This window comes from Lepidochelys kempii, chromosome 11 (genome assembly GCF_965140265.1).
Source record: "Lepidochelys kempii isolate rLepKem1 chromosome 11, rLepKem1.hap2, whole genome shotgun sequence".
In the NCBI taxonomy this organism is placed as follows: Eukaryota; Metazoa; Chordata; order Testudines; family Cheloniidae; genus Lepidochelys; species Lepidochelys kempii.
In genome coordinates, this window is record NC_133266.1 from 12,881,067 (window position 1) to 12,908,774 (window position 27,708).

General features: G+C 43.5%; 1 protein-coding gene and 1 long non-coding RNA gene across 12 annotated transcripts in view; one reads left to right on the forward strand and one right to left on the reverse strand.

Moving 5' to 3' along the window:
* Window positions 1-15,252, reverse strand: part of SLC12A8 (solute carrier family 12 member 8) — a 95,582-nt gene extending 80,330 nt beyond the window's left edge. Inside the window, exons 1-4 of one of the 11 annotated variants that reach the window (XM_073305173.1) lie at window positions 14,972-15,252; window positions 14,388-14,633; window positions 8,699-8,927; window positions 3,960-4,106 (exon numbers count right to left, since the gene is read on the reverse strand). In XM_073305173.1, coding sequence (XP_073161274.1) covers window positions 3,960-4,106; window positions 8,699-8,818 — 267 coding nt within the window. In that variant the 5' untranslated portion in view covers window positions 8,819-8,927; window positions 14,388-14,633; window positions 14,972-15,252. Of the gene's footprint in view, window positions 1-3,959; window positions 4,107-5,144; window positions 5,278-8,698; window positions 8,928-14,387; window positions 14,909-14,971 lie in introns of those variants that run through there. The other 10 variants (XM_073305176.1, XM_073305174.1, XM_073305180.1 and 7 more) reach the window with 10 other exon arrangements.
* The window catches only part of LOC140895465 (uncharacterized), a 28,684-nt gene continuing 15,625 nt past the window's right edge, over window positions 14,650-27,708 (forward strand). Inside the window, exon 1 of the long non-coding RNA XR_012154201.1 lies at window positions 14,650-14,796. This is a non-coding gene — a long non-coding RNA (uncharacterized lncRNA). The remainder of the gene's footprint in view (window positions 14,797-27,708) is intronic.

The following is a 27,708-nucleotide window of genomic DNA, read 5'->3' on the forward strand; positions in this document are numbered from 1 at the left end:
TCAGCTAAAGTTTCACAGTTACAACTGCCTTGTAACCATGAATAATCTACCACAAGGAAAAAAGAGGGTAGGGGGGAAGAAATATTTTGATCGTTACAAATACTGGGTCAGATAAACACAAAACAAAAAACCTTAGCACCCAACAAGTCTGGAAATAAAAGTCTGGATTTTCAAACAGCTCGTTTCTTAGGCCCCTAAATGATCGGATTTTCAAAAGGGTTCGGAACCCAGAAGCTCTGATTGAGATCAAATGCTTCTGAAAATCTAAGCCACTGAGAACTACTACATTGCGAACACCCAAATCAATGAACTACAAAAACCGAAGGAAAGACTGAATGTACAAGAGAAAAAATAAACACATTATAAGTAATTGCTTGCTGGTTGTTATCTGGACTATACACTGTCTCGTGTGATGCAATATCTCAGTCCACACCCATGTGCTCCTCCAGCTTTCCACAGATGATTGGGACAGTCCTGCTTTCAAGCAGTCCTGTTCAGTGGCCTGCAACATGGAAATTGGCTCGCCTTTGGTGGTATCACAAGCGGATTTGTGCAACCTGTGACTTTTCATTTCCTGATCTAGAGCAGAGGTCCACAAACAGCTGTCTTGGCATATGGCGCTGGCTCGTCCTCTCATTCCCAGCTCTAAGCTGCATTAACAGACCTACCTGAAATCCCTTTTCCATGTATCCAACCACTGTAGCTGTGTTATGAGATGGCAAATGGGCGAGCAGGTCATCTGTGTTAGAATCCCAGAACCCTTCGGCCCACAGGCTTACAAGGAAACCCAATTCTTCCCAGAAACATGTAATGCTCTTGCCACCATGTGCCATGGAGCCTTTGGTGACTGCAGCAGGTAAGTCAGCTTGTGTGCCTTGATAGCCATGGAACTAGGCCACACATAGCCCAGGGCCTCCCACCATCTACAGCTTTAAGGGACAGCCTACCTTGTGTGCCTTCAGTTTGAAGCGTGCCACATTTGGTGGGCTATTCTATTCAAGTCAGGATTCCAAAAGTGAAATAGAATTAGAGACCGTTCAGTGCCTTCAGGGAGTCCCGGCATCAAATGCTTCTCCTGTGATCCCTGTTCTCACCGTCTTATGCTTGTTCTTCATGCTGCAGAAATCTCTTTTCCAGGGTCAAGAGTGTCTCTTTATGTTCCCGCTGAACTTCCCCAGCTAGTGTAACTCGCTGATCTCTGAATCTCAGTCACTTCCCCTGAAAACTCATCCAGGACCCAATGCCAATGCAAAGAGGATTGGAAACCTCTCCCTACCCATGCCTCCCCCCCAGCAGTGCCCCATTACTACAGTAAGATTTTGCATAATTTCTCTCCGCTGCTGGCTGCCAACTGCCTCTCTCCATTTCAGTGGCTCTTGTATCTGAGGGCATGCTGGCCTCTGGCACCATTTTGTTTCTTATCAGCAACAGACGGCTGCTGCTTCTATTTTGTGCTGGTCTAAGTCCCAGATCTTTTTGTTGGTGGTGGGTTTTTTTTTTTTTTTTTAAAGAGAAATGTATCCAGGATGTTGCTATCATTGTGAAATCCTATTTTGATTCAATATCCTGCTGTTTTAGATGTTGATTTTATTGGATCAGTGGAAAATGAAGCCAGGGCTCATAATGAATGCAGCTGCTAGCTGGGTCTACATCACATGAACCCTTATAATCTAGTTTTGTTTTGTTTTTAGAAAAAGGAACAATTGTTTCTTTGCCTCAATTATGTACAGTCAAGTTAAGACAGTACAGAAAACTTGCATTTTTTAAAAAAACACATTGAAATACTTTCAACAGTTTTTTTTTAAATTGGTAGGAGGAGGGATGGTAGTTCTTGCCCAGTGCTTGTGGTAATGGACAGTCCATTTGGATCTACAGAAGAAACAGTCAATAACACAGACCCTAAAAACCAGAATTCATTCTTGCAGTGCTTCATGGGAAAGAATGCCACACCCAGGGATAAGAGTAGAATGCAGAGCGGGAGAGAAAAATGGAACACTGAAGCTTATTTACACGTGCGTGACAGAACATGCTACAGTTGAGAGTAAAAGGCCCAGTGTATCATTAGCATTATTATCTAATACTTCAATGTGGGCCCAAAGATCTGCAGTAAGGATCAGGGTGTCTCTTTACTGGGTGCTGGGCCAGCACAGTATATGAAGACGTGACCCCTGCTGTCTTGAAAATTTTACAATCTAAGGCCCCAATCTTGCAATCAGATCCATGCAAGTGAACACCTGTGCTTGTGTGAAGCCTCATTGACTTTAAGACCTAATACCGTTATTTTCAATCACTCCCCATTTCCCTTTTAAAAATCCTCTATTTGATGTTTTACTTTATTTATTGACTGTGCCACCAGTAACTTTCTATTAAATAGCAAAGTGACGGGTGGAGGGAATATGACAGTGTTGATGAAGGGCTTATAGAAACCTTTCTGACATCTCAGTTGAAATTAACGTGGGAAAGGGAAGTAAATGATGAAAAAACTCACCTATTATGTCTGGCTAATGAGTGTCAGTACAGGGCCCTGGGTAATCCAATTGGGAATGAGGATCTTTCTGATGATGTCACACCTGCGCTGCCAATGGACTATCAGATTTCATGAGGCAAGGATTGGGCCTGGATGATTCGTGGAGAGACCTCCAAGGAAAATCATGGCAGCTGAAGGAAGTTACATTGGTGATTCAGTGGGCGGCACTCAACTTTCTGAGTCAGTAATGAACTAATCCCTTACGTGGAACTAAGGGAGGGGGATTTCTGGACGTACAGTCTTGAATGAAGGCCTGGACCCTTTTGGTCATTGTAGACCCCAGGGCAATTCTCACAAGAGTATTGTTCCCAACAGCCAATGTGGGAACTACACTGGGCCTAGCCAGGGCTGGGAACCTCAGTACCCGTTGAACCAATATGCCAAATTTAGATTATATAATCAGGAAATGAGTTAAAGTAGTTATGCAAGGGAACTGAAGGCACTCAGAACCTGGCAGGACTGGGTTCAATGTGCATGGGTTCAACGTTTCCCCTGCAGATTCAATTGGATACGGTCATATCTACACTTCCTGCTATAAACCCTTGTGAAGTAATGCTATGTGCCTTTGAACAACTGCTTCATTTCCTCCCAGTAGTGGCAACAGGATTCATCGATATCTCCTTATTATGGGCCTGAGTCACCTCTCAGACTGCGTATCTTCGTTGATATTGTTCCAAATATACCCTGGTGCCATGGGAGATCAGAACCTGGCCCTGAATTTCTCTCCCTGTAAAAACACACAGATCCCTACCCTTTCAGAAGAAAGGAACTATATCAAATGCTAGATGTTAAAAGTTTCTTCTTGGACCTTTAAGAACAGCTGGGCTCATGACATTAAGTCCAGGCTTCAGCTCCAACAGTCCCTCAGGAAGCTTTGGTTTTCCTACATGGAAGCTGCAGAGACCAGCACAATTTTCTGAGCCAGGCTGGATCCTGAGCTGCAGTATCAGGCTACTCTTAAAGCCACGACACTGGGATATACACTACCCTTGAGCCAAGCACAGGACTCTCCTGGATATCAAGGAGAATGTTGCACAATCCAGGGCCTTTTATTCAGAACAGCAGGATCTCCATTTAAAACTGCCATGTTAGAAATACGATTGTTTCAGTGCTGCTTGGAGGAGGACAGTGGAGGATGCGTAACCATGGCAATACATTTTACCTGGAAAGTTATATTTGGATACACCATTACACACGGACTTCCCTATAAATTGTCAGGTTTGATTGGCATTTGCAGAACAGCACATTACAGAGAAAACGGCCCCAGCCGCGATGTATTTTTAGACACAGTCATTTACATTTTCAGAAGAGCAAGAAGAAAAACCAAGAGCTTTAACTGATTCACGAAGCACAAAATCAAACGTAATTGTGGTGGGGGAGAGAATAACCTACCACTTAACCCATAATGTTACCCAGTTTGTCCTTCACTCACCACTAGCCATCCAGTCCTCAGAAAAAGAACCACTCCAAAAATGTTGATCATGCAAGAAGTAAAGACACCATCCCAGGTTCCAAAGAGCACTGGCTCCCAGACGAATAGCTGTATCTTCCACCAGGGTTTGGTCTGTGTTTGCGATACCTAGAGAAAAGTAAAACCTTCAGTTACCTCCATGCTGTCGTCTGGCTGATTGCAGAAGTAGCACAGTGGCCTGCCAAGACTCCTACAACAGGGTGCTCTGTGCATGGCTACTACAGCGTCCCTTTACCTGACATTATTATATAATATATAATTATTAATTAATAATTATTATTATATTACCCACAAAGAGCAGTATATCAACGGAAAGAGGAAACCCTGAGAGGTGGGACAGGACCATGAGGGTCCACAGACCCCAGCAATGCCATGAAACTATTGCAGGCTCCACAACGTGGATGCAGAAAGCACCACTATTAGGTTCTTAATCTGCTTTCTCTGTCACATAGAACTCAGTCAAACAAGTAACACCACACTGAAGCATAAAAAAAACAGTCTCTACTGTACAGAAGGCAGGGCCACAACATCTCAATCGATCTGGCACAGGACGCTAGATGTAAAAGCTATACAGTCAGTTTTTTATCAGGCACAAAAAGATACATTACAGGAGATGCCAAATCAGCAGGTTCCCCATTAATGGAGTCATAGTGGAGTGTACTTGGGCTCTCCTCAGGTTCCCACCCCTCAGCTGTTCTTTTTAGGTGACAAATCTGAGGAACTAGCCCAGACTGAGGTATCAATAGAGGCGGTTTCAGAACAAATTGATAGATTAAATAGTAATAAGTCACCAGGACCAGATGGCATAGGCTCAAGAGTTCCAAAGGAATTCAAGTATGAAATTGCAGAGCTACTCACTGTGGTATGTAAACTAATGCTTAAATCAGTCTCTATACCAGAAGACTGACAGATAATGTGATGCCAATTTTTTTTTAAAAGGCTCCAGAGGAGATACTGGCAACTGCAAGCCAGTAAGCCTAACTTGAGGCAAATTGGTTGAAACTATAGCAAAGAACAGAATTATCAGATACACAGATGAACATGATATGTTGGGGAAGACTCAACACAGGCACAGGACCACGACCAAGTAAAGGGAAATCGTGCCTCACTGATCTATTAGAATACTCTGAGGATTTCAACACACACCTGAAGAATGGTGATCCAGTGCATACAGTGCACTTGGTCTTTCAGAAAGCCTTAGACAAAGTCCTCACCAAAGGCTCTTAGGCAAAGTAAGGAGTCATGGGATAAGAGGGAAGGTCCTCTCATGGATCAGTAGCTGGGTAAAAGGCAGGAAACAAAGGGTAGGAATAAATGGTCAGTTTTCACAGTGGAGAGTGGAAATAGCAGGGTCACTCAAGGATCTGTACTGGGACCAGCGCTGTTCAACATATTCATAAATATTCTGAAAAAGGGCATAAAATGGGGAGGTGGCAAGGTTTTCAGATGATACAAAATTCTCAAGATAGTTGAGTCCAAAGATAGTTGAGTCCAAAACAGACTGTGAAGTTACAAACGGATCTCACAAAACTGGGTGACTGGGGAACAAATGGCCGATGAAATTCAGCATTGATAAGAGCAAAGTAATGCATATTGGAAAACAATCCCAACTATACATACAAAATGATGGGGTCAAAATTAGCTGTTACCACTAAAGAGGTCATTGTGGGCAGTTCTCTGAAAACATCTGAACAACAGAAAATAATGCCACTATATAAATTCCTGGTACACCAATAACTTGAATTCTACATGCAGTTCTGCCCCATCTCAAAAATACACATTAGCATTGGAAAAAAGTACAGAGAAGGGCAACAAAAGTGATAAGGCGTATGGAGCAGCCTCCATACGAGGAGAGATTAAAAAGACTAGGTGTGCCCATTTTAGAAAAGAGACAAGAGGGGATATGATAGAGGGCTATAAAATCATGACTGGTGTGGAGAAAGTGAATAAGAAAGTGTTATTTACCTTTTCACATAACACAAGAACCAGGGGTCACCAATGAAATTAATAGGCTGCAGGTTTAAAACAAACAAAAGGCAGTATTTCTTCACACAACGCACAGTCAACCTGTGGAACTCATTGCCAGGGCACTTTATAACTGGGTTCAAAAATATAGAAGTATAACTGGGTTCAAAAAAAGAATTAGATAAGTTCATGGAGGATAGGTCCATCAATGGCTATTAGTCAGGGCTGCAACTCCATGCTCTTGGTGTTCCTAACTCTCCAACTGCTAGAAGCTGGGAGTGAATGACAGGGGATGGATCACTCAATAACTTCCCTGTTCTGTTCATTCCGTCTGAAGCATCTGGCACCAGCCACCCCCAGAAGACAGGATAGTGGGCTAGATGGACCATTGTTGTGCCGCAGTTTGGCCATTCTTATGTGCTCATGACTAAAGGCTGGGAAGTGCTCTGGGTTGACACATCCTGCTTCAGCAAAGGACATGTCCACCACCTTGGAACACTTCTGCTACAGCATATGCAGTTTACATGGTGAGGAGCTGGAGGGTGGGTGGGTGGGGAAGGAATGTAATGCCTGGGCAGAATATGGAGTGATGCTAATTCAGCTTCTGCATAGTTAAGTGTGGCTCTCCTCTGAAAAGTGCCTCTATAGAAAAGGCATCAGAGGGTTCCATGATTATTTTCTTCCAGTGACTATCCAATGTTTCCTGTTTACAAGTTCAAAGATGTTTTTTCTAACGGCCAGCCCTGCAAACTCAGCCTGGGTTTCTGAAAGACAAGGTGGGGTCTTTCTTTCTCATGGTTCAGCACCAGTACTAAAGGTTCCCCAAGCCAAATTAACCCTTCGGTGACACCTATGCAGCCCCAACATTTTCGCTGGATTTGCATACACGTAAGTGGTGGGAACTTAGTAAGCAATTCTGCTGAAGCTTCACAAGAAGAAAAAGAATCCAGCTCACTCACAGTCATAGAGTTTAAGGCCAGAGGGGACCACCAGATCATCTAGTCTGACCTCCTGTATACCACAGGCCACCACCAGCAGCCAGCGCCCGCACACTAAACCCAACAACCAAAATTAGACTGAAGTATTACAGCCCACAGGAGACTAGACTATTATGTGACATCGGCAGAGAATAGGAGGGATAGGGTGCACCAGTGCTCAAGGCCCCCACAATGGCAGGGAATCTACTCTCTCTGCGTTGGCCCTGCAGAGCTAACAGTACAAACTTGTTTTCTGTCATTACTGTAAGCAGATACCTAGCTTAGGCTGTTATTTAAGTGAATGTTACTGGCTGGTTAGCTCTCTTGACAAATAAGGGCACTTATTTGGGCGCCTAAATGTGCACTTAGAAGCCTAACATTAGGTTTTGGAAACCTCAGCCAAGGCCCGTACAGTCATAATGGAAGACTAGTATTAAGCATGGGTTTGCTTCCTGGCATGCTGTATCTTCAGGCATATACAGCATAACCACTATCAGCTCCATGATATAGACTCATGCTGAACTGCAGATAACAGAATAACTTTAACACTAAAATGTTCATTTTTAACAGTTTCAGGTGTGTAAAATGCTTTAACCCACTCTCAAGTACAATACACAGCATTCCAGGGTACAGAGTAACTGGGTCCTACATAGGAAAGCCATCAAGTGAGCAAATTTATCTGGATTTTTTTTTTTTTACAGGAATGGGAAATAAACAACATTTAAAAGATTTTACTAATGATTCTGTTATTGCTATTTGTTGGTGATTCGGTAAGTGGTGCTGTTCTCTCTGACATGGTTACAGAACCAGGCCCCCCGTATGACGGCAAGGGTTCCTACATCATTAGAGATGCGGTCTTTCAGATGAGATGCAAAACTAAAGTCTCGACAACATGCAATCATCAAGGCACTTTTCTGTGTGAGCTAGTTAACCCCGGTATCCTAGCCAAATTCTCAGTCAGGTACCTCAGTTGTCCAAGCTGTTTCAACGAGACTCAGTTCATCCTCCTTCAAATTATGGACCATCATGGGTGGTGGTAGAATCTTTTAAAAAAAATGGCCTACAGGCAACCAGACAGCAGCAATTTTCCAAATGTTACCAGAGCTGCCCTCGGAAAGAGCCGTCTGAGACGGATTCCCCAAGGAAGGGTTCTGTGCTGTACTGCGAACCATTCACCACACACAGTTGTGCTCTAAGCAGAAGTTTGCAGTGGCTCTGCTGCATGGCCTCAGAGGCAGGGAGTAGGGCCCCGGTCCATTCCTTCAGCTTTTTTAAAACAAAAAACACAAAACCATCCCCTTTTGGTACCAGCATGACTAGAACCTCATAGCGGACAAAGCCAAGAGTTAGAGTTTGGGGAAGGTGACTCTACCCTATACCGCTCTCTGGAAAAGACAGGCCCTTCCTTGCCTGACATCCAGACAAGATGTTCATCCAAGGAGTTTCATAGAGCTTTCTTGGACCAGATGCTGCAGAGGCTACTTTTGACTGGAGGAAACGTAAGACCTTGAGAAAGGGTGACCATCATGCAACTCTGATGGATCTCACTAGTGTAATAAGGTATCCATCATGTTCAAGGCCTAAGGAGGAATGAAAACCTTTCTTACTGGAACACATGTGATTTTGACATAACCTGATTAATTGCAGATATTTGTTATGTCAGTCTGTTCACCTGCCAGTTCACGATGACATCACAAGGGGCTGAAGATGGAACACAAGAGATCAGTGGCTTGGGGAGAAGGGGCCTTTTCAACATACCTGTTGTGCTTCCTCATGGAACAGCTCTTGCACATGCGTGTCACTTCTCAGGCCAGCGGCGCTATTCAGCACAAACATTTTATCTTTTATGTTAGAGCTGTATATCCAACGTGCAGTCATAATGCCAATCACAAGTCTGGGGGGCAGAGTAGGTGGTCAGCTATTCTCCCCAGACAAATTCCTGTAACACTGGGATCTCCACAGACGAGGATTCATGGTTTTGTTACTCCTAGTCAGAAGGGATGGGGAAGAAAAAGAAAGACCAACCTATTGTAATTTTCTAATTCTGCAGAAGACAAAGAAGCCCAAATCTGCCATTTAAGCAGCACCATCCTTTCAAACCATACCCTTATAACGACACCAGCATGTGAAATATAGGAGCTGCCTCTAATAAGGCATCTTGATAGAGCATGTTTAGTATGAAGACAAGAAAACAAATTCCTGACCCTGGGGAAAAATTAGTGGACCCACTGGCAGCCAAGCTCCCCTCACCCTCCATCCCACCTCCTCCTTCTCCCCGGAACGCGCCACGTCCCTGCTCCTCCGCCTACCTCCCAGCACTACCCGCCTGGCCGCTGCCAAACAGCTGTTTGGCAGCATCAGCACGCTCCAGGAGGCACGGGGGAGAAGCGGGGATGCGGTAAGCTCAGGGGAGGAGGCGGGGAAGAGGCAGGGCCGGGGCAGGGATTTGGGGAAGGAGTTGGAATAGGGGCAGGGACTTTGGGGAAGGGGTTGTAATGGTGGAGGGACAGGGGTGGGAAGGAGTGGGTCAGGGGTGGGGCCTCTTGGAAGGGGTTGAGTGGGGGTGGGGCCAGGCAAAGAGCAGGGGTCGAGCACCCAGGGGAAAGAGGGGAAGTTGGTGCCTATGATTTGTACCATACCTCAAGGCAAGGTATGCCAGGCGTGTCACAGAACAGATAGCTTGACAGGTCCCTGCCCCAAACAGCTTACAATCAAAACAGAAGTGTGCACTAACAGATGAGAGTTAGGAGCAGAGGATGGGAAGGGACTACCTGGGTCATCGAGTCCAGTCCCTGGCTATCACAGGCAACCCTGTCATATAATCCCATTCAGAAACATATCAAGCTCCATCTTAAAACTAGTTAGTGTTCTTACCCACACTACTTCAACTGGCAAACTATTCCAGAACCTCACTCCTCTGATGCTTAGAAATCTAATTTCCAACCTAAATTTATTCATGATCAGTTTATACCCATTCATTCTTGTGCAACATTGTCCTTTATCTTAGATAGCTCTTCCCTTTCCCCAGTGTTTATCCCCTGATGTATTTATAGAGACCAATCTCAGCTGGGGCAAAGGACTTAACAACAGCATAAGGATTGAACGATGATGTTTAGCGTATATTCTGATAGTTATTAAATTTGACAATGGGAACTTTTTTGTTCCTTTGGGTTTCTAACATCACTATTAATTACACTTCATGGTAATGGGACTTAACAAATACACACACAAAGAATCAATCATCATTATAAAATCCATGTTTACTTATTTGTATTTGAGTAGTGCCTAGAGACCCCAACTGAGATCGGCAATCCACTGCGCTAGGCGCTGTACAAACACATAGGGAGAGACAGTTTCTGTCCCCAGGAACATACAGTCTAAACAGAGAAAGGACGATTATTGTCCTCAGCTTGCAGGAACAGTGGGACAGAGAAATTAAGGGAATTGCCCAAGGTCACATACAACATCGGGAGGCGAGCTGGGACTTAAATCCAGATCGCTCATGTCCCGGCCCCACAAGGGCCTTACCCACAAGACCATCCTTCCTTAACCAGCCTTCCTTTCTAATTCTGCCTTTGCCTTAAAACATAACATTGCGAGCACACTAGTATAGAAACGACGTCTGTGTTCCCCAGTAGTTGCACTGATGATCCTCCTTTGTAGCATTTCTGCTGTGCCTGGTACATTGGACAGCACAGGAGGTGTTTCTTTACCCTGTGCATTTGTCCTCTTAAGCAGCAGTGAAGCAGTTAAGAGTTCATTGATTCCCTGCTGCTCATTCCCTGCTTTGAAGCAAAAAAGAAAGAAAAAAAGATCCTTGACAATATCACAATCGGCTGCTGTTTTAGGGCGGTTGGGGCTTCAAGCAGGGAAGCAGCAGCAGGAGCAGATGAACCCTTAAGTTACAAAGATTGTGTTTTTATGCAAATAGCCCCAATGATGAAACTAGAGGGAGGAGAATACAGGACATGCAGGCTTTTAGATAAAATATTTTTCAAAGCGTTCCACAAGGCATCAGACTGCTCTTTAATGGGAAGAGATTTTATTTAGTAAAGGTTCCACTGTGATCACCAAAATTCATTTAATTTATGGAAGATACACCTGGAAGTAAAAATTGAGCATCGCTGTCCTTGTTCATTTTACAGTGTTCATTTCTAAGACCCATGCGCTTGTTGGACACACATAGATAAAGCGTTCCTAGCAGCAAAAGTACATTTGCAAGAGTACATTTTCAGCAAGTTTGGAATATCAAGAAGTAATCATTCATTTACCATATCTTCCACAGGCAAATGTAAAGATCTTTTACATAGTAAGGCCCCAGTCATGAAATTTATCACTTGCAGGTGAACTGTGCTATAGGTTTCAGGACTGGGGTGCAACCTTGCCAGGATATTTTGCCCTCCTACTTTTTAAATCCTCCAACAGACTTGCTTCCTTCTTCTAGTCACTCTGGTCTCTGCAAATCCCTGCTCTCTTTTCTACTCCCCAATCCCTCTGCTTGTCTATTACTAACTTCTCTCGCTCCCTGCACACAGTCTCACCCCTGTTGGTCTGAGTGCTTTCTCCTCTGCAACTACTGCTGTATTCAACAGCCTCTCTAATTTTTCTCCCTTTCCTATAACTTAATTCTACAATGATTTGTACACATACATAAATCACAAATATTTGCATTTATTTAGCATTGCAAAGCAATTTGGGATACTGTTTTATGTAGGACACTGTGCAAGATACATAAATGAAAGGAAAATAAATATTTTGCTCTGATTTTGCAAAGACTTACACACGCTTAACTTTGTACAATGTGAGTCATCCCACTGAAGTCGACAGAATTTCTTACAGTATGTAAGATAAATAAACACACTTCTTTGCGAGATCAGGGTCTGAGATTGTAGTCTTTGGGGCAGGGACCTTCTTCTTGTTATGTGTGTGTATATAGGTGCCTAGCTCAATAATACCACCACAAAATATCCACCTAGGTTAGAACATAAGAATGGCAATACTGGTTCAGACCAATGGTCTATCTACCCCAGTATCCTGTCTTCCAGCAGTGGCCAATGCCAGATGCTTCAAAGAGAATGAATAGGACAATCATCAAGTGACCCATCTCCTGTCATTTAGTCTCAGTATCTGGCAGCCAGAGGCTTTGAGACACCCAGAGCATGGGGCTGCATCCCTGACCATTTTAACTAATAGCCACTGATTGATAAATTCTTGGACAATAGATCTAATTCTTTTTTTAATCTAGTTATAGTTTTGACCTTCACAACATCCTCTGGCAATGAGTTCCACAGGTTGACTGCATACTGTGTGAAGAAATACTTCTTTTTGTTTCTTTTAAACCTGCTGCCTATTAATTTCATTGGGTGACCCCTGGTTCTATCTAGCATTTGCCACACCATGGCTGAAGCATGTTAGGCTACATACACCATTCAAAAATTAGTCAGCTAGAATAATAATTCCTTTCCCCAAATATAAAATTAGGGCCTAATTCAAATCTTGATTGATAGTCACTTCCCCAGCACTAAATAAATCAGTGAAATGTAACCAATGACCACGTATCTGTTTCCCCATGGCTTTCATGGCTAAGAGCAAAACAAGAGCTTTTGGGGAAATATGTCCATTGCAATTTTAAGGAAAAATAATTATGTAGGATTGATTTTTTGTTTGCTTTTATGGTGATAAGTAATTTGGAAGTGGAGATACTTTCATATTTAATTATAAAGGCTTATTCTGGAAGATGAAAATTACAGGCTTTAGTGTGCATTCTGCAACTCAAACTGCCTTTGTACCTTTTCAAAGGTTTCAGAGTAGCAGCCGTGTTAGTCGGTATCCGCAAAAAGAAAAGGAGGACTGTGGCACCTTAGAGACTAACACATTTATTTGAGTCTCTAAGGTGCCACAAGTCCTCCTTTTCTTTTTACCTTTTCAAACTAAGACTATTTCATTAATAGTCACATTAAAGAAGCTTCTCAGCCAAAATCACTACTCTAAGCTACTCAACAGATGGCTGATTTTAAAGAAAAGAGGTTAATATATTTCCAACCGCAATTGTGTGTGGTCCAATGACCTCTGAAGGGGCTCCCTTCCTGTTACAGGAGTTACTTTCAAGGCTTGTTTTGTGACAGGACCCAACAGCCTAGAGTACTTTGTTTTCAATAAATCCCCTAAACCCTCATCATGGTCAAGTTTTTAAAAACACTTAATTTTGGGGACACCAAGGAAAAATGAATTAAAGATAAATCAAATGGCAGTCAGCACAATAAACTTAAATAGCACACTCAGGAACGTGTGAATATATACAAATACAACAATGCTCTCCAGGTAATGTAATATCCAAGCTAATTTTGTCACTCTTCTATATTTTGAAAACAATAGTAACAGAGTATTACATATTAAGGACAAACCTTTACTCACTCTTGTAGTATATCAATTTTACAGCCTGACCTGTCTTACTTCTATTTAAAGTTGTTTATAAGGTCCCCACCACCTTAGGTAACTAAACACTGTTACACTTATGCTGTAAATGACCACCTATAATGACAAAACAAGAACAAATCCCACTGGAAGGATTTATATAATAAAATAAATCACAGAAGTAAATGACATTTGCCACCATTGCATTGTTCACTCTGGCTGTATGTCCTCTCTCTTTCTCTGACACCCTGTCTGTCCTATTATACCAGGGGTTCTCAAACTGGGGATCAGGACCACTCAGGGGGTTGCGAGGTTATTACATGGGGGGGTCGTGAGCTGCCAGCCTCCACCCCAAACCCTGCTTTGCCCCCAGCATTTATAATGGTGTTAAATATATAAAATAGTGTTTTTAATGTATAATGGGGGGGTTGCACTCAGAGGCTTGTTATGTGAAAGGGGTCACCAGTACAAAGGTTTCAGAACCACTGATTTAGACTATAAGAGCCTGTCTCTCACTCTGTTTATACAGAGGCCAGCACAACAGGTCTCATCTGCCCTTAGGCACTACTATCATGAATATTACGGTATAAATAAAACACTGAAGTGAACGAAAACATTCTTGATGAGAGAGCTCTCACCTCTTTGACAACCTACAGAAAATACAGCCACCCACCTCTTATCCCTAACTGTTCTTTTTATTGTTTTTGAATCACAAAAAAAAGATGTCCAAGGAAGCTCACAGACGGGACAGCTCTTCCTTCCACGATTTACCAGCATACAGACTAGATCTCGGTAGCCTCTTTGAAGAAAGAAAAGGAGGACTTGTGGCACCTTAGAGACTAACCAATTTATCTGAGCATGAGCTTTCCTGAGCTTCAGCTCACTTCATCGGATGCATTCAGTGGAAGTGAAAGCTCATGCTCAAATAAATTGGTTAGTCTCTAAGGTGCCACAAGTCCTCCTTATCTCTTCGCGAATACAGACTCTGAAACCTGTCTTTGAAGAAAGTCGCTTAACCAGCCACAAACATCACCTTGCACCGCTCACAAGCCTGCTCGGGGGCCCTGAAGTGCACGTTCTCCGAAGCTGGGCTCGCCGGTCATTTCATCCCCGAGCCGTGCTGGGCAGGTGCGTGCGCCGGGCAGGTTGAGGTGGAACTTCCGAGCTGACGAGTCCTGGAAAGGAGCAGGAAGGAGGGCGAGCCCTGCCCACCTTCAAGCTGGGAGCCGCAGTTTCCTGGATCCGGGAGGCACCTGCAGCGCCCTGCCCCCGCCTTGATCTGCTTGTGAAGATCCTGCACCTGAGTCTCCCTTTCCTCTCCTGCCTGTCATTCTTGCCCCCCCCCCCTGCCTGCTTTGCCCTCGGAGGGGGGCAGGTAGCAGCAGCCGGGCCCCTGGTTCTCTGCTCAGTCAGGGGCAGTTTCCGAGCAGCCCGTTTACAGGGTGAGTGAAAAGAAACCAGAAGTTGTTTGCCCTGGAAGCAGCAACCCCCTGCACGGCAGCCCCCGGTGCTCGCTCCGCGCCTGGGGTCCAGCCCACACCGCCCCGTCCCGCCCCCAGCCCGTTAGCCGGCCCTGGGCTCACATACCCCCACGCAGCAGCGGCTGGCTCTGCTCACCTGGGCCCCCTGGCTGGGGCAGGGTTCACTCCCCACTCCCCCTGACTCTGGCTGGGGGCCTCCCCCAGGCTCGCCTTACCCTGGGGTGGGGCTGCGCCTCCCCTCTGCCCCGGCCGGGCCGGGCGGTGCGTTCTGCGGCGATCCGGGACCGGGGAGGCGAGCCTCCAGCCAGCACTGCCCTGCCCGCGCTCTCCTGGGCCGGGCACTCAGTGCCACGTGGGCCTGGGCCTGGCCCTGCTGGGGCTGCGGCGGCGGGACGTGGGGGTGGCCTCTCCCCAGGCAGGGACGCTCCCTGCTCCTTTGCACGGGAGCCGGAGAGCGCAACCCTAGAGCCTCCTCTCGCCGTCCAGCCGCAGTCACCCTCCGTGCCCCCGACCACAGCTAAAGGCCAGCACCCCCTTCCCCAGCATGGGGCTGGTTGTTGCTCCCGTGCTGTGCTAGGCAGCCTAAAGGGGACACAGACAACAGGGCTTCCCCAAAGAGGTCACTTGCCTCCAGAAAGCAGGATGGGGGGCAACCCCAACAGCTGGATGGCCCTTATTATTGATTTAGACTTACACACATCCAGCTAACCCACCTCTAGCTACCAAATACGGCCCTGAACCTGCCACCACTTCCTGAGGTCCGCAGGCTCTCTGCCCTGACTCAGGGGAACAAGGGCTAGGGCTTTGTCTTTCTTAGTGCTGATATTGGCATTCCCAGACTGGAAATACTCCAGCTCTCGCTCACACCAGTAAATCCAGAGTAACTCCATTACAAGGATGTTTGATTCAGAGCTGAGAGCAGAATTAGATCCCTAGGGGGCAAATCCTAGCCCCATTGCAGTGAATGGGAAAACTCCCACTAACCTCAGGAGGGCCGCAATTTCACCCATAGTGTGTGGAGACTGGAGGTGGATGAGGCCTGTTTGGTATTTGGCCCCTCCCTAACCCTGTTTGTGCAGCATTGTGTCCTGCAATATATTTTCTATTAGTCCTAGTAAGAGACCACACTTGTTGGTTGCATCCAAAGGGAGCAGCACACGTAACAGGAGCCTTGTATAATTTTGTCTGTTACAAATACATGCAGTCAGAAGGGAGGGAATGCGACAGGTTATATATGCAAACAGAGAATGAGTCCCATTATCTGAGATAATAGGCACAACATCCTGCTTGGCAAGCCTGTTCGTTTATTCTTTATTGACACTCAGGGAACATTATTTTTTCCCCTTAAGGGCGGAGGACAATGAGGCACATAAACAGTCAAATAAGGATGCTAGGCAGCAGCATCCTGTGTTTCACGGAAAACATGAAACCGATCATCATTTCCTTATTTCTTATTCATAATGGAGGCTTTTGATTTATTTGAAAGACCTAGGACTTTGTGAAAAGAAATTCTCACACACCCAAATTCAGCCTGATGGAGCACAGTGGGCATAAATGCCCACTGTGCTCCATCAGGCTGAACTTGGGTATGTGCATAAGGCAAGGGCATTTCATAATAGCTCTTCCTAAATAGCTCCCGCTGTGGCACACTAAGGGGTTGTCTATGCTGGAAATTTGCAAAGCAGATTAAAAAAAAGAAAAGAAGTACTTGTGGCACCTTAGAGACTAACACATTTATTTGAGCATAAGCTTTCGTGAGCTACAGCTCACTTTATCAGATTAAGGCACTCTTATTCTGGAATTCCCTTCTGTCCTATTCAGGTTCTGAGGTCCTGCCCATCATCAGTATCTGAGCACCTTCCCATGGTGCATTAAGCAATGTGACTACACTTCTGTAGTCTGTTCTCTCATCCTCTCCCTCGGGGGACAAGTGTACGCTGTGGAATGCCGTATTTTGGTAGGGGTTTAGAATTTGTTATGTATTTATGCTGGAGAAGGCAAGGTCAAATAAATTTGCCTTGCACTTGGAGCAGAAGATGAAGTTTGATATGGTCCTCAGTTCCTAAGGCTTCATGCCACAGTCTCAGATCAACACCAGATAAAGTTCTGTCTCCCCCAGAGACGAGCTTTAACCTTTTTGTAGAGAGTTACATTGGGCCAAAGGCACTTAGTTGTTGCCCAGGATCTTCATCTCACACCTTTATTCAAACTTTAAGAAATCCTGCCCCCAAGCTCCTTGAAGACTGGGACTGAGACTTTGAACTGGAGTTGAAATTCTATGAGAAGCTAGTGCAGAGAGCAGAGGACAAATCTGATGCATTGGCAAAAGCGTGTGCTGCGGAGGGGGCACTCTGCAGAGTTCTGGATTAGGTGGAGTTTCCTAAGCGCTGAAGTTTTTGTCCCCACGTATATTGCATTGCAAGTAACGAAGGTATGAATAACTGAGGCCAGATCTTCATCTGCCAGGATGGGACAGTCTTCTAGCCAACCACAGATGTTAAAGTATTACTCATGGATGCTGCTATGTGAGAGCTTAACATCAGTGAGGAATCCAATTGTAGGTGGGTATGTTTAATCAAAGGAGACTGAACCGTCACTGCAAACACAGACTCAGAGACATTACGAACATAAGGGACTCTTGCGATGGTCTAATCTGACCTCCTGCATGTTGCAGGCCACAGAACCTCAGTCATCCCTGTAATAGACCCCTATCCTCAGGCTGACTTACTGATGTCCCCAAATCTTAATTTAAAGTCTTCAAGTTACAGAGAATCCACCATTTACTCTAGTTCAAACCAGCATGTGACCTATGCCCCACACTGCAGAGGAAGAGGGAAAAAACCTAAGGGGTCTCTGTCAATTTGACCAGGGGGAAAATTCCTTCCAAACCCAAAATATTGCAATCAGTTAGACCCTGAGCAGGTGGGCAAGATCCGCCAGCCAGACACCTGGGAAAGAATTTTCTGCAGTCAACTCAGGGCCCTCTCCGTCCAGTGTTCCACCTCCAGGTGTTGTAGATGTTTCCTAATAGCAGTTGCAGATCAGCCATATGCCATTGTAGGCAATTTCATCATCACATCTCAATCATAAACTTACCAAGCTCAGTCTTGAAACAAATTAGGTTTTTTGCCCCCACTACTCACCTTAGAAGGCTATTCCAGAACTTCACTCCTTTGATGATTAGAACACTTCATGTAATTTCAAGCCTAAACTTATTGATGACCAGTTTATACCCATTTGTACTTGTGCAAACATTGGCCCTTAACTTAAATAACTCCTTTCCCTCTGTGGTGTTTATCCTTCTGATGTATTTATAGAGAGCAATCATCTCTGTCCACATCCTTCCTTTTGTTAAGCTAAATAAGCCAAGCTCCTTAAGTCTCCTCTCATAAGATAGGTTCTCTATTTCTCTAACCATCCTAGTAGTTCTTTCGCTGCACCTATTCCAGCTTGCATTAATCTTTCTTAAACATGGGAGACTAGAATTGCACACAGTAGTGCAGATGAGGTCTCACCAGTGCTTGTATAATCGTAATAACACTTCCCTATCTCTACTGGAAATGCATCACCTGATGCATTCTAACAGGTTTCAGAGTAGCAGCCGTGTTAGTCTGTATCTCCAGAAAGAACAGGAGTCCTTGTGGCACCTTAAAGACTAACACATTTATTTGAACATAAGCTTTCGTGAGCTACAGCTCACTTCATCGGATGTATGCAGTGGAAAATACAGTAGGGGGGTTTTATATACACAGAGAACATGAAACAATGGATGTTATCATACACACTGTAACGAGAGTGATCAGGTAAGGTGAGCTATTACCAGCAGGAGAGGAAAAAAACCTTTTGTAGTGATAATCAAGGTGGGCCATTTCCAGCAGTTGACAAGAGCATGTAATTACACAAAGTAAAACTATCCCCATCCCCTCCCCCCCCCCCCCCGTTTCTCACACCTTCTTGTCAACTGCTGGAAATGGCCCAACTTGATCATCACTACAAAAGGTTTTTTTTCCCTCTCCTGCTGGTAATAGCTCACCTTACCGGATCACTCTCGTTACAGTGTGTATGGTAACACCCATTGTTTCATGTTCTCTGTGTATATAAAATCCCCCTACTGTATTTTCAATTGCATGCATCCGATGAAGTGAGCTGTAGCTCACGAAAGCTTATGCTCAAATAAATTTGTTAGTCTCTAAGGTGCCACAAGGACTCCACAAGTACTCCTGTTCTTGATGCATCCTAGGATTCCATTAGCCTTTTTATGGCCTGCATCACATTGGCTATTCATACTCATCCTGTGATCAACCAATAAACCCAGGTCTTTCTTCTCCTCTGTCACTTCCACCTTATACATCCCCAGTTTATAGCAAAAATTCTTGTTGTTAGCCCCTAAGTGTATGACCTTGCACTATTAAATTTCATTCCATTTCTATTACCCCCATTTTCTAGGTCATCCAAATCTTCTTGTATGATACTCTAATCCTCCTTCCTATTTGCAATACCTCCTAATTAGGTAAAGTCATTTTACTGCTAGTATTGCCTACCTGACTATTACAGTCAGTGATATTGGTATTATCTTTCCTCTTGTTGTCCATTCTCCTATTCTCTGTTGTTCCTTTTCCCATTGCTATCTCTTTTGCTTGATTTTCCTCCTGCTCAAAATTAGAATCAGGTGAGGAGATTACTGTCCAACTGTCTCCCCCACACTGCTAGCTTAAAGCTCTTTTAATTAGCTGTGCCAACTACCAACCCAAAAGTCTATTTTCCTCCCTACTCAGGTGGAGTCCATTCCGAGAAAACAATACTCTGTCCATGAATGCCTCCCAGTGGTTAACCATTCCAAAGCCCTCCTTTTAGTACCACCTCCTGGACCATCTATTGATCATCATACTCTTGTCTTGCCTTCCCTTTCCTCCTCTAGGGACAGATAGAATCCCACTGAAGATCATCTGAGCCTCCTTACTTCAAGTGGCTTCTCCAGCCTGGCGTAGTCTGGCTTGATAGCAAGAACCTATCAGTATCATTTATTCCCATTTGAAGGAAAATCAATGGACTCTTTCCTGCTCCCAGTAGATCCTTTTCAGTCTCAGGTCCACATCCTGTATCTTAGCTCTCAGCAGACAGCACACCCTTCTGTTCTGCAGATCAGCTCTGGTGACAGACCTGTCTGCTGTTCTTAGTAGGGAGTCCCCAATCATGTAGACCTGTCTCTTCCTGGTGCTGGTGCAATTATTCAGTCTTCCTTCCTTCTGTTCTTTCTGGCTGCAATCTTCTTGTCTTCTCTTCTCACTTGTAGTCTTCTGCAAATAATCCTCTATCCTCCTGGCTGTCTCCATTGTCTCTTCCCACATTGTTGTAGGACTAGCCACTCTTTTCTTCTTCCTTGCTCTTTAATCTGCCCACCAGCATTACTTCTGTCTTGCTCGGGTTTTGCTTCAACCAGTGGCTCATTATCCATGAGCTGATCTCATCCAGGCCCTGGGCAATCTTGTTAATGGTATGGTCGTACATGGTGAAGAATAGGTAGAGCTGTGTGTTATCTGCATATTATTGATCCTTCAGTCCATGTTGTCTGACCAGTTCACCTAGTGGTTGCATGTAAATGTTGAAGAGGACTGGAGAATTGATCCTTGTGGGACTCCACAAATCCGGGGGTAAGTGGGGGAGGGGCAGTTTTCCCTTATTGTTTGTTGAGTGTGTTCCTTCAGGACACTTTACCCTAGACTCCTGCCACTCTTTCAGGTGAGGCAGCATTATCTCATGGTAAATAATGCCAAATGCTGCAGAGAGGTCCAGGAGGATTTGAATGGATGTCTGCCCTTTATCCATTAACTGGAGGAGTTCATCCAGCAATGACACAAAAGCAGTTTCAGCTCCATGTCCTGGCCTGAACCTAGATTGTGCTGGGTCTAGAATATTATCTTAAATTAGGTGATCTTGTAGTTGGCCTTTGCTTACCTTCTCTATGAGCTTGCTCAGGAATGGGAGGTTTCACACTGGGCAGTAATTGGCTAGAACCAATGTATCTAGGGTGGGTTTCTTTAGTGTTGGTCAGACTATTGAGTGTTTGAAGGAGGAAGGGATGATTCTGTCACTGAATAAAGTGTTGGCTACTTCAGTTGGGGAAATATTCTGGAATAGCTAAAGCATTTTAAAGTTGCACCCTACCTTATTTTGAAAATAACTTCCCCATGTAAACATCCTAAAATTGTTCTCTCAGAGACAGGAAGTGAACTGGGGTCAGAATGGTGCAATTAGGTGGAGCACAAACTCAAATGTGGTGGGTAGAAAGCTGCTCCCTGAAGGATAGGGAGGTCTAACTCAGACCTGCTGTCTAGAACAATAAATATGTATGAAAAACATCATCGACTTTTAAAAACCCACGTCCTGAGGATGTAAATCTCTAAAGATCTCTCCTTTCACCTGCCCATCCTTCCACCATCCTCCCTTCAAAGACCTATGTGTTCATTACAACTAGAAGAAAACAGATTCTCTAATCATAGAATATCAGAGTTGGAAGAGACCTCAGGAGATCATCTAGTCCAACCCCCTGCTCAAAGCAGGACCAATCCCCAATTTTTTTTTATTTTTATTTTTTGCCCCAGATCCCTAAATGGCCCCCTCAAGGATTGAACTCACAACCCTGGGTTTAGCCAATGCTCAAACCACTGAGCTATCCCTCCCTCCAGGTTTCACTTACACCAGTGCAAAACACCATTTAATTTTGTGATGTAAAATTGATGTAAACTAGAAAAATCAAGACAGCTGATTTTAGTGATTTGCGTTGGGATTCAGTGTGGATGGGGAGGAAGGTTTGTGTGCACAATTGTACTTTGAGCAAGAAGTTAAGGATAGGTTTTCAAAAGCGTTAAAAAATGACCTAAATATGCTCCTACTTAAGTCAATGGGAGTTTTACCATCATCTTCACTGGGAGCAGTTAGGTTAACACTGGGTATTTTTGAAAATCCCACCCTAGCATTTAAGTGCAACCATATGTGTTCCTGATGAGTGTTAAATTTCATTTACCTTTAAAAATGTTTAGCCCTTTAGTAAAAGGGTCCAGACTGATATGCCACAGTTATTTTTGTAAGTCTACTCAATAAATCATTCCCAAATGTATTTAAATATTTTTGAGAGAACAGTGAAAATGAGAAGTGGTAAGCAATATACTACAGAACACGCTCTAAAATTACATATGGTGTGGTGTGGTATAAATAAATTCTCTCTCTCTCCAACCTGTAAAGCGAAGCTCCTTAGTTCAGCTGTGTGGGGGGAAATATAATTAATACATTAAAACATTTCTAAAAATGTCCTAAAATATCTTTGTTATACATAAGAACAATATGAACTTGAAGTTTGATATCTTGAGTGGTTTCAGGGTCCCTATGGAAAGCCAGGAATCTCCCCTTTCCAATAATACAGAACTCCCATTTCAAGGTTATGAGATAACAGTCCTAGCAGGACTGAATATTGTTCCTCTTAGACTTTAAAATAGAAATATCTCCTTTCTCCATAAAATCATACTATGCCAGCCATTTGAAACTGCTCAGAGGATTGGAATGTGGAGGCAGATTAATGGGCAGAGTCGATGAAGCGATAAAAAGATGATCTACAACGAGAGCAAGCAAGCAGGCCGAGAACAAATTCTGGGGGCCAAGAAGTGTAGCAGATCAGACAGCAGAAAGCAGATTCTTGAGGTGCGAAAGATAGTAGCAGACAGGTTAGTCAACAAGAAGGAAGTGAGCCATATTTAAAATGGCTACCAACTTGAGTGATCATCATTTAACTAAACAGAGACTGGGAGCACTATAAGTGGAGGAAAATGTGAAAAATATTCTTACTTACAGGCATATTAATAAGGACCGTCACAAGGTTCACCTTCTGCACCACATGCAAAGCCCTTTGACCAGTCTTCTCTAACACGCACAGCAATGTGCATATTTTAAAAACAACCTCAAAAGAAAACACTCCACTACACACACAATTCTTGCCCTGGAGAGAGGATGAGAGAGAGAATGAACCACATGTGATGGAAGTTTAATTTGAACTAGCCTGGTGCTTTTGATTTAACAACAGCAAAGTCCCTGTATTTCTGCCTTTGTGAGGTGGCACTAATAATCAGATCTGACCATGAGAAAAAATCATATAGAGGCAACTGTGAAAGCTAACGTGTTCAGTGTCACAGCTTGTACTTCTGTACCTGTGCCAGCTTACCTCTCTCAAATAACAGTTTATAAGGTTATGCAGCCTAGGGAATATTATCTGTTCTGAAAGAAGGCACTGGCTAAAATAGAATATTGGTGTAATGAACTGTGTCAGCAGATAGAAATGTAACTTGTGGCTACGGTCATGAATACACATGTTTACAGACCAGTAAGAGAGCTGTACTGGCATAGAAGATATTGTAAGATACCAGAGACGTGTGTATGCTTGCAGAACCACAGCCGAACTGCTTTGCTAATCAGTGGGTAGTAGCGTACGCATCCGATGACGTGAGTGTAGCTCACGAAAGCTTATGCTCAAATAAATTTGTTGGTCTCTAAGGTGCCACAAGTCCTCCGTTTCTTTGTATGATCTGTTACAGTATCATACTTTGGCTCTTGTGTATGTGATGCACAGAAGCACTGGCCAACAAAATGAACTCCAGCTGGGAAAATGCTAGTCAGGCCAGAAAAAAGGAACAGTTATGGTTTGGTGATGCTGGGATTCAGAACACAGGGCCAAAAGCCGCCTTGCAATACACCCACAAAACTTCTGCTGAGTGCATACAACAGGGGGAAAGAATCAGTCTTTTTCAGAAAGTGCATGGCTGCTGACACCTACATAGATCAGTAGCTTGGAGTGGAAATTTGGGTGGGACCCAAATTATGGTGCATGGGCAATGATGAAAGCTCTGGTGTTACAGCGAATCATTGATACTGCATGTTACTGTGGATTATTGCATATTATATTTGAATACCAGGGCGCATGATTATAGGGGAGTGGTGTAGATAGTGCAGAGAAGGGATTTGAGAGCAGGGATGCTGGGTGCTGAGCTGCTCAGTGGAGAGGAACGAACCCTGCAGTCTCACAGGCAGGTACAGGTTAAGCTGGGGAGGGGCGCTAATCAGCATGCTTGTGGGGCCTGGCTCTCATCAAAGCCATGCAGAGCTGGAAGAAGCTTGAGGTGCTGAGCGGAGGCAGCAGTGGGACTGACAAGGCTGTTCCACTCTGCTCCCTCCCAGCCATGGCGTTCTGCAGACAGGCCAAGAACCACCCACTCTCCAGCCAGGAGTTTCTGATCCATAATCACAAGGACCTCAACTTCTGCATTCACACAGGCTTGTACTTGGGAGGGCCTGCGTGCGAGCTGGGTGGGCGATGGTCCACCGATGGCTACACCTGTGACAGACAGATTTGGAGTGGGATAGGTTGCACAGAAAATGTAGGAAATAGAAATTATTAGTGAATGACCTTTAGGAGGAGGAGGAGGAATTAAGTCCTTCAGCAAAGTAGAGTATGAACTTACAAATACCATTACCCCAACCATCCAACACTTGTGTACAATAAGTTAAGAGGCGGGGGGGGGAACGTGTCTGTGTGTGAGAGAGAAATCATAGGCTGGTGTGCGTGTGCATGTGTGAGTTAATAGGCTGGTGTGAGTGTAGGTTGCACTGCTAAATTATGAGGAAGACAATCTAGTGTCAGAAAATTAGCACTGATAAATGTTCACTGGGAAAATGTTCTAACATCCTTTCCTATAGTGAAAGGCAGCTTAAGCATCAATTATTCTTTTTTAAATGTCAATTATTAGCTGCCATCAAGTGTGTTACTAAGATATTCCACAGAGCTGCTCTTGTTCATGTAAGGCTTCAAGGCACTCAGATAACAATGATGGGCAAGGTACCACTTGGTTGGAAGTTAGATACACAAATGAACTACAACATGTTTGTTTTTTTAAAGAAATCAAATTGCTTGGAAAGGCTCTAACAGAGGAAAAACCACTCTGCCTGTTCCACACTATCCTTAGCATTGTATTTAAAAAGAAACAACCGCCCTCAAATTTGAGGCAATCACAGCCTGAGCAATCTAAACTTTCGCCTGCCTTTTCTTGTACCAGAGAAAGTGACATAACCACCTTTGACATAGGCTGAAAGAGTCTATCCGTTCTAAACATCACAGTAGGGAAGGAATACAGGATTAGCTCACAGTATACGATTGCTGAAGGCCCAGAGCTTCCAGAGCACTCCCTGTCACCACACCGACAAGCTTCCTTCCTCCTGGCCCAAACCTTAATAGAGTAAATGAAGGGTCCAGCTTCTCTCCCTGTAGTCATAATTCTAACCTGCCTCCTGAAGAAGTCCTTTTGAAACCACCAACCACTCAATAATGACAAGAACTTGGACAACTTTCCTACCTCCGTAATAACAAGTATCGCTGACCTGCCCATATTAAACTTGTGACAAAAGGGCTCTCTGGCTTTAGCACACAACTCCCTACCTAGACTTGTATCTTTCAAACTTCCCTGAACAAGCAGCTCAGAAAATGAGTTAATGCAGTTCCAGGATACAATGATTCTGGTATACAGCTGCAGAATATATACAATATGGTTGTGGATTTTTTTAATTAACCAAGTGCCCAAACCTTCATAATGACCCTAAAAGCAGTCCCAACCACCCACAGTCCTCTGCAACTTGAGAGACCTGGTTCTATTCCCGGCTCAACCACTGGCCTGTTGGGTGATCTTGGGCAAGTCACATCCCTTCCTGTGTCTTGGTTTCCCAATCTATAAAGTGGAATAGTAAAACTGACCTCCTTTGTAAAGCTAAAGGAACAGAACAGGATTAACACCTTCGCAAAACTATCATGAAAACTTACCTACCCAGGGACAAAACCTACACTCATCTAGTCTTTACCACAATTATAATTTAAAAGTATTATGTTTTACTTGCCTGTGAAAAAATCCAGGCAGGTGGATGAGTAGAATTTTCAAGATTGGATTTACCAGGTGACATTTTACCAAACCATCATATTTAATTCCTGCAAATGATTAACAGAAGTGGACACATCTGCACACATCTGACAGGTTTAATAATTTAAAGCATGGGTTGGATGCTGTGATAGAGCATGTAAACTTGAAGGAGAGCCCTGCAGTGGAATAGAAAGGAGGCGTACAGGAAGAGGCCACTTACTTGAAAGACCATTCCAGTGTTGCTGGCTTCACCAACTTCTGAAAGGAAAACACATACCTGTTCCATTTTCAGTCCCTCTCAAAAAATTGTTGGTTCCCAATGAAAGACTTGCACTTGTTTAACTCCATGTCTTGAGAAATAGATTAGACAAAACATCACACTAGTTACTGTAGGAAACAATCATCCACTGGCTTAGGAAGGGTGATGGATGAGATCAGTACTAAGTCTATTCCAGACTCTGGTAATAACCAGCCTCCACTTATGTGAGTAGATCACTGGAGTAGAGCTTCAGCATGGTTTATCACATGAAGTAAAACGAAAATTCCAAGTTAAAGGAACAGGGATTGTATCCCTCTAAACACATGGAGCAGCAATTCTGACAGGTCAGGCTGCTAAGGAAGTCATATTAAGAGCAAGATGATTACACTTCTCTGTATAACCATAGCAAATATTAAAGATAGCTTAATGTGTTATTCTCTTTGCAATAATATTGGCTCAGTGAACAATTAGGGGATATTTGTATTCCAACTTGGTTTGCAACAATTACTACTTATAAAAGAAAACTGGGGTAGATAAATATATATATTACATCAAATTATTGACAAATGTCCCTATTTTCAAGATCACAGATCTACACTATTTCACAATATTACATTTAAAGCACGAAAGCCAACAGTCTTAGGCTATCAAGTTCAGATTTAAATGTTGCCTTTTTTCCAATAAATAACTAAAAATAAGTATCACTAAAGTAAGAAAATATAACAGAAATACAGAAAACAGATCTGCTGAATAAGGAGGTGCAACTTTCTCAGTCATATTTCAAAGTACGCCCACAATCTAAGATTTGTTTTACACATTTTTAAAATTATGACTGCAATCATGTTTACATATCTTGTGTGGTTCTTTATACATTGTTTTCTTTACAATGCTATAGGTGTACATTTCAGTAAAATCACAACAGAAGTGATGCACCATATTTATATGTATAGTGTACTCAACCCATATTTATTGGATGCATGTTTCTCGTTGCTTGCGCAACCATGTAATGGTGCACTGACTGAAAGCAATATGCATAACAGTACTTAGACTAAAAAGGAGTGGAGTAAGAAGAGTCATACTAGCTTTAACTCAGAGTTTACATGACTTTGTGTGTTATCTTTACATATACTGTGATATAGCTATCAAGTCTACTTCTTATGCAAAGTCAAACAGATTTCCAATCAGCAGATCTATACATTTCTCAAAATGATTTTGTTACTGGAAATGGTCTTATAATTATATACCAAAATCATCAATACTAAAAACATTTCAGTAAAATAATGCCACTAAAAATATGCAAAGTGACTAGAGATTAGCACTAGGGCTTGCTTTTATTTTTGATCACAAGATTTATTCTTCCTTATAAATGCACTATGCTAGGATTTGCAATTCTTCTGATGGATTCTGCTTCAATGCAGGAAGAATACGCTCTATTAAATTATATATTACACACACTGTGCATTTTTTATCCAGGATATTCAAAACTTATTAAAATTTACATTTCTGACATATACAGTTAAACGTACTAAGACCTAATTCTCATTTACACTATGGCCTCCAGTGTACATAAAAATCTGTCTCACTTATCTTTTGCTATCCTACTCCTCAGTAATGCAATCAACTCAAAATTTCTGAATTAAAATTAGTGGCAAGTGTGGTAATAAT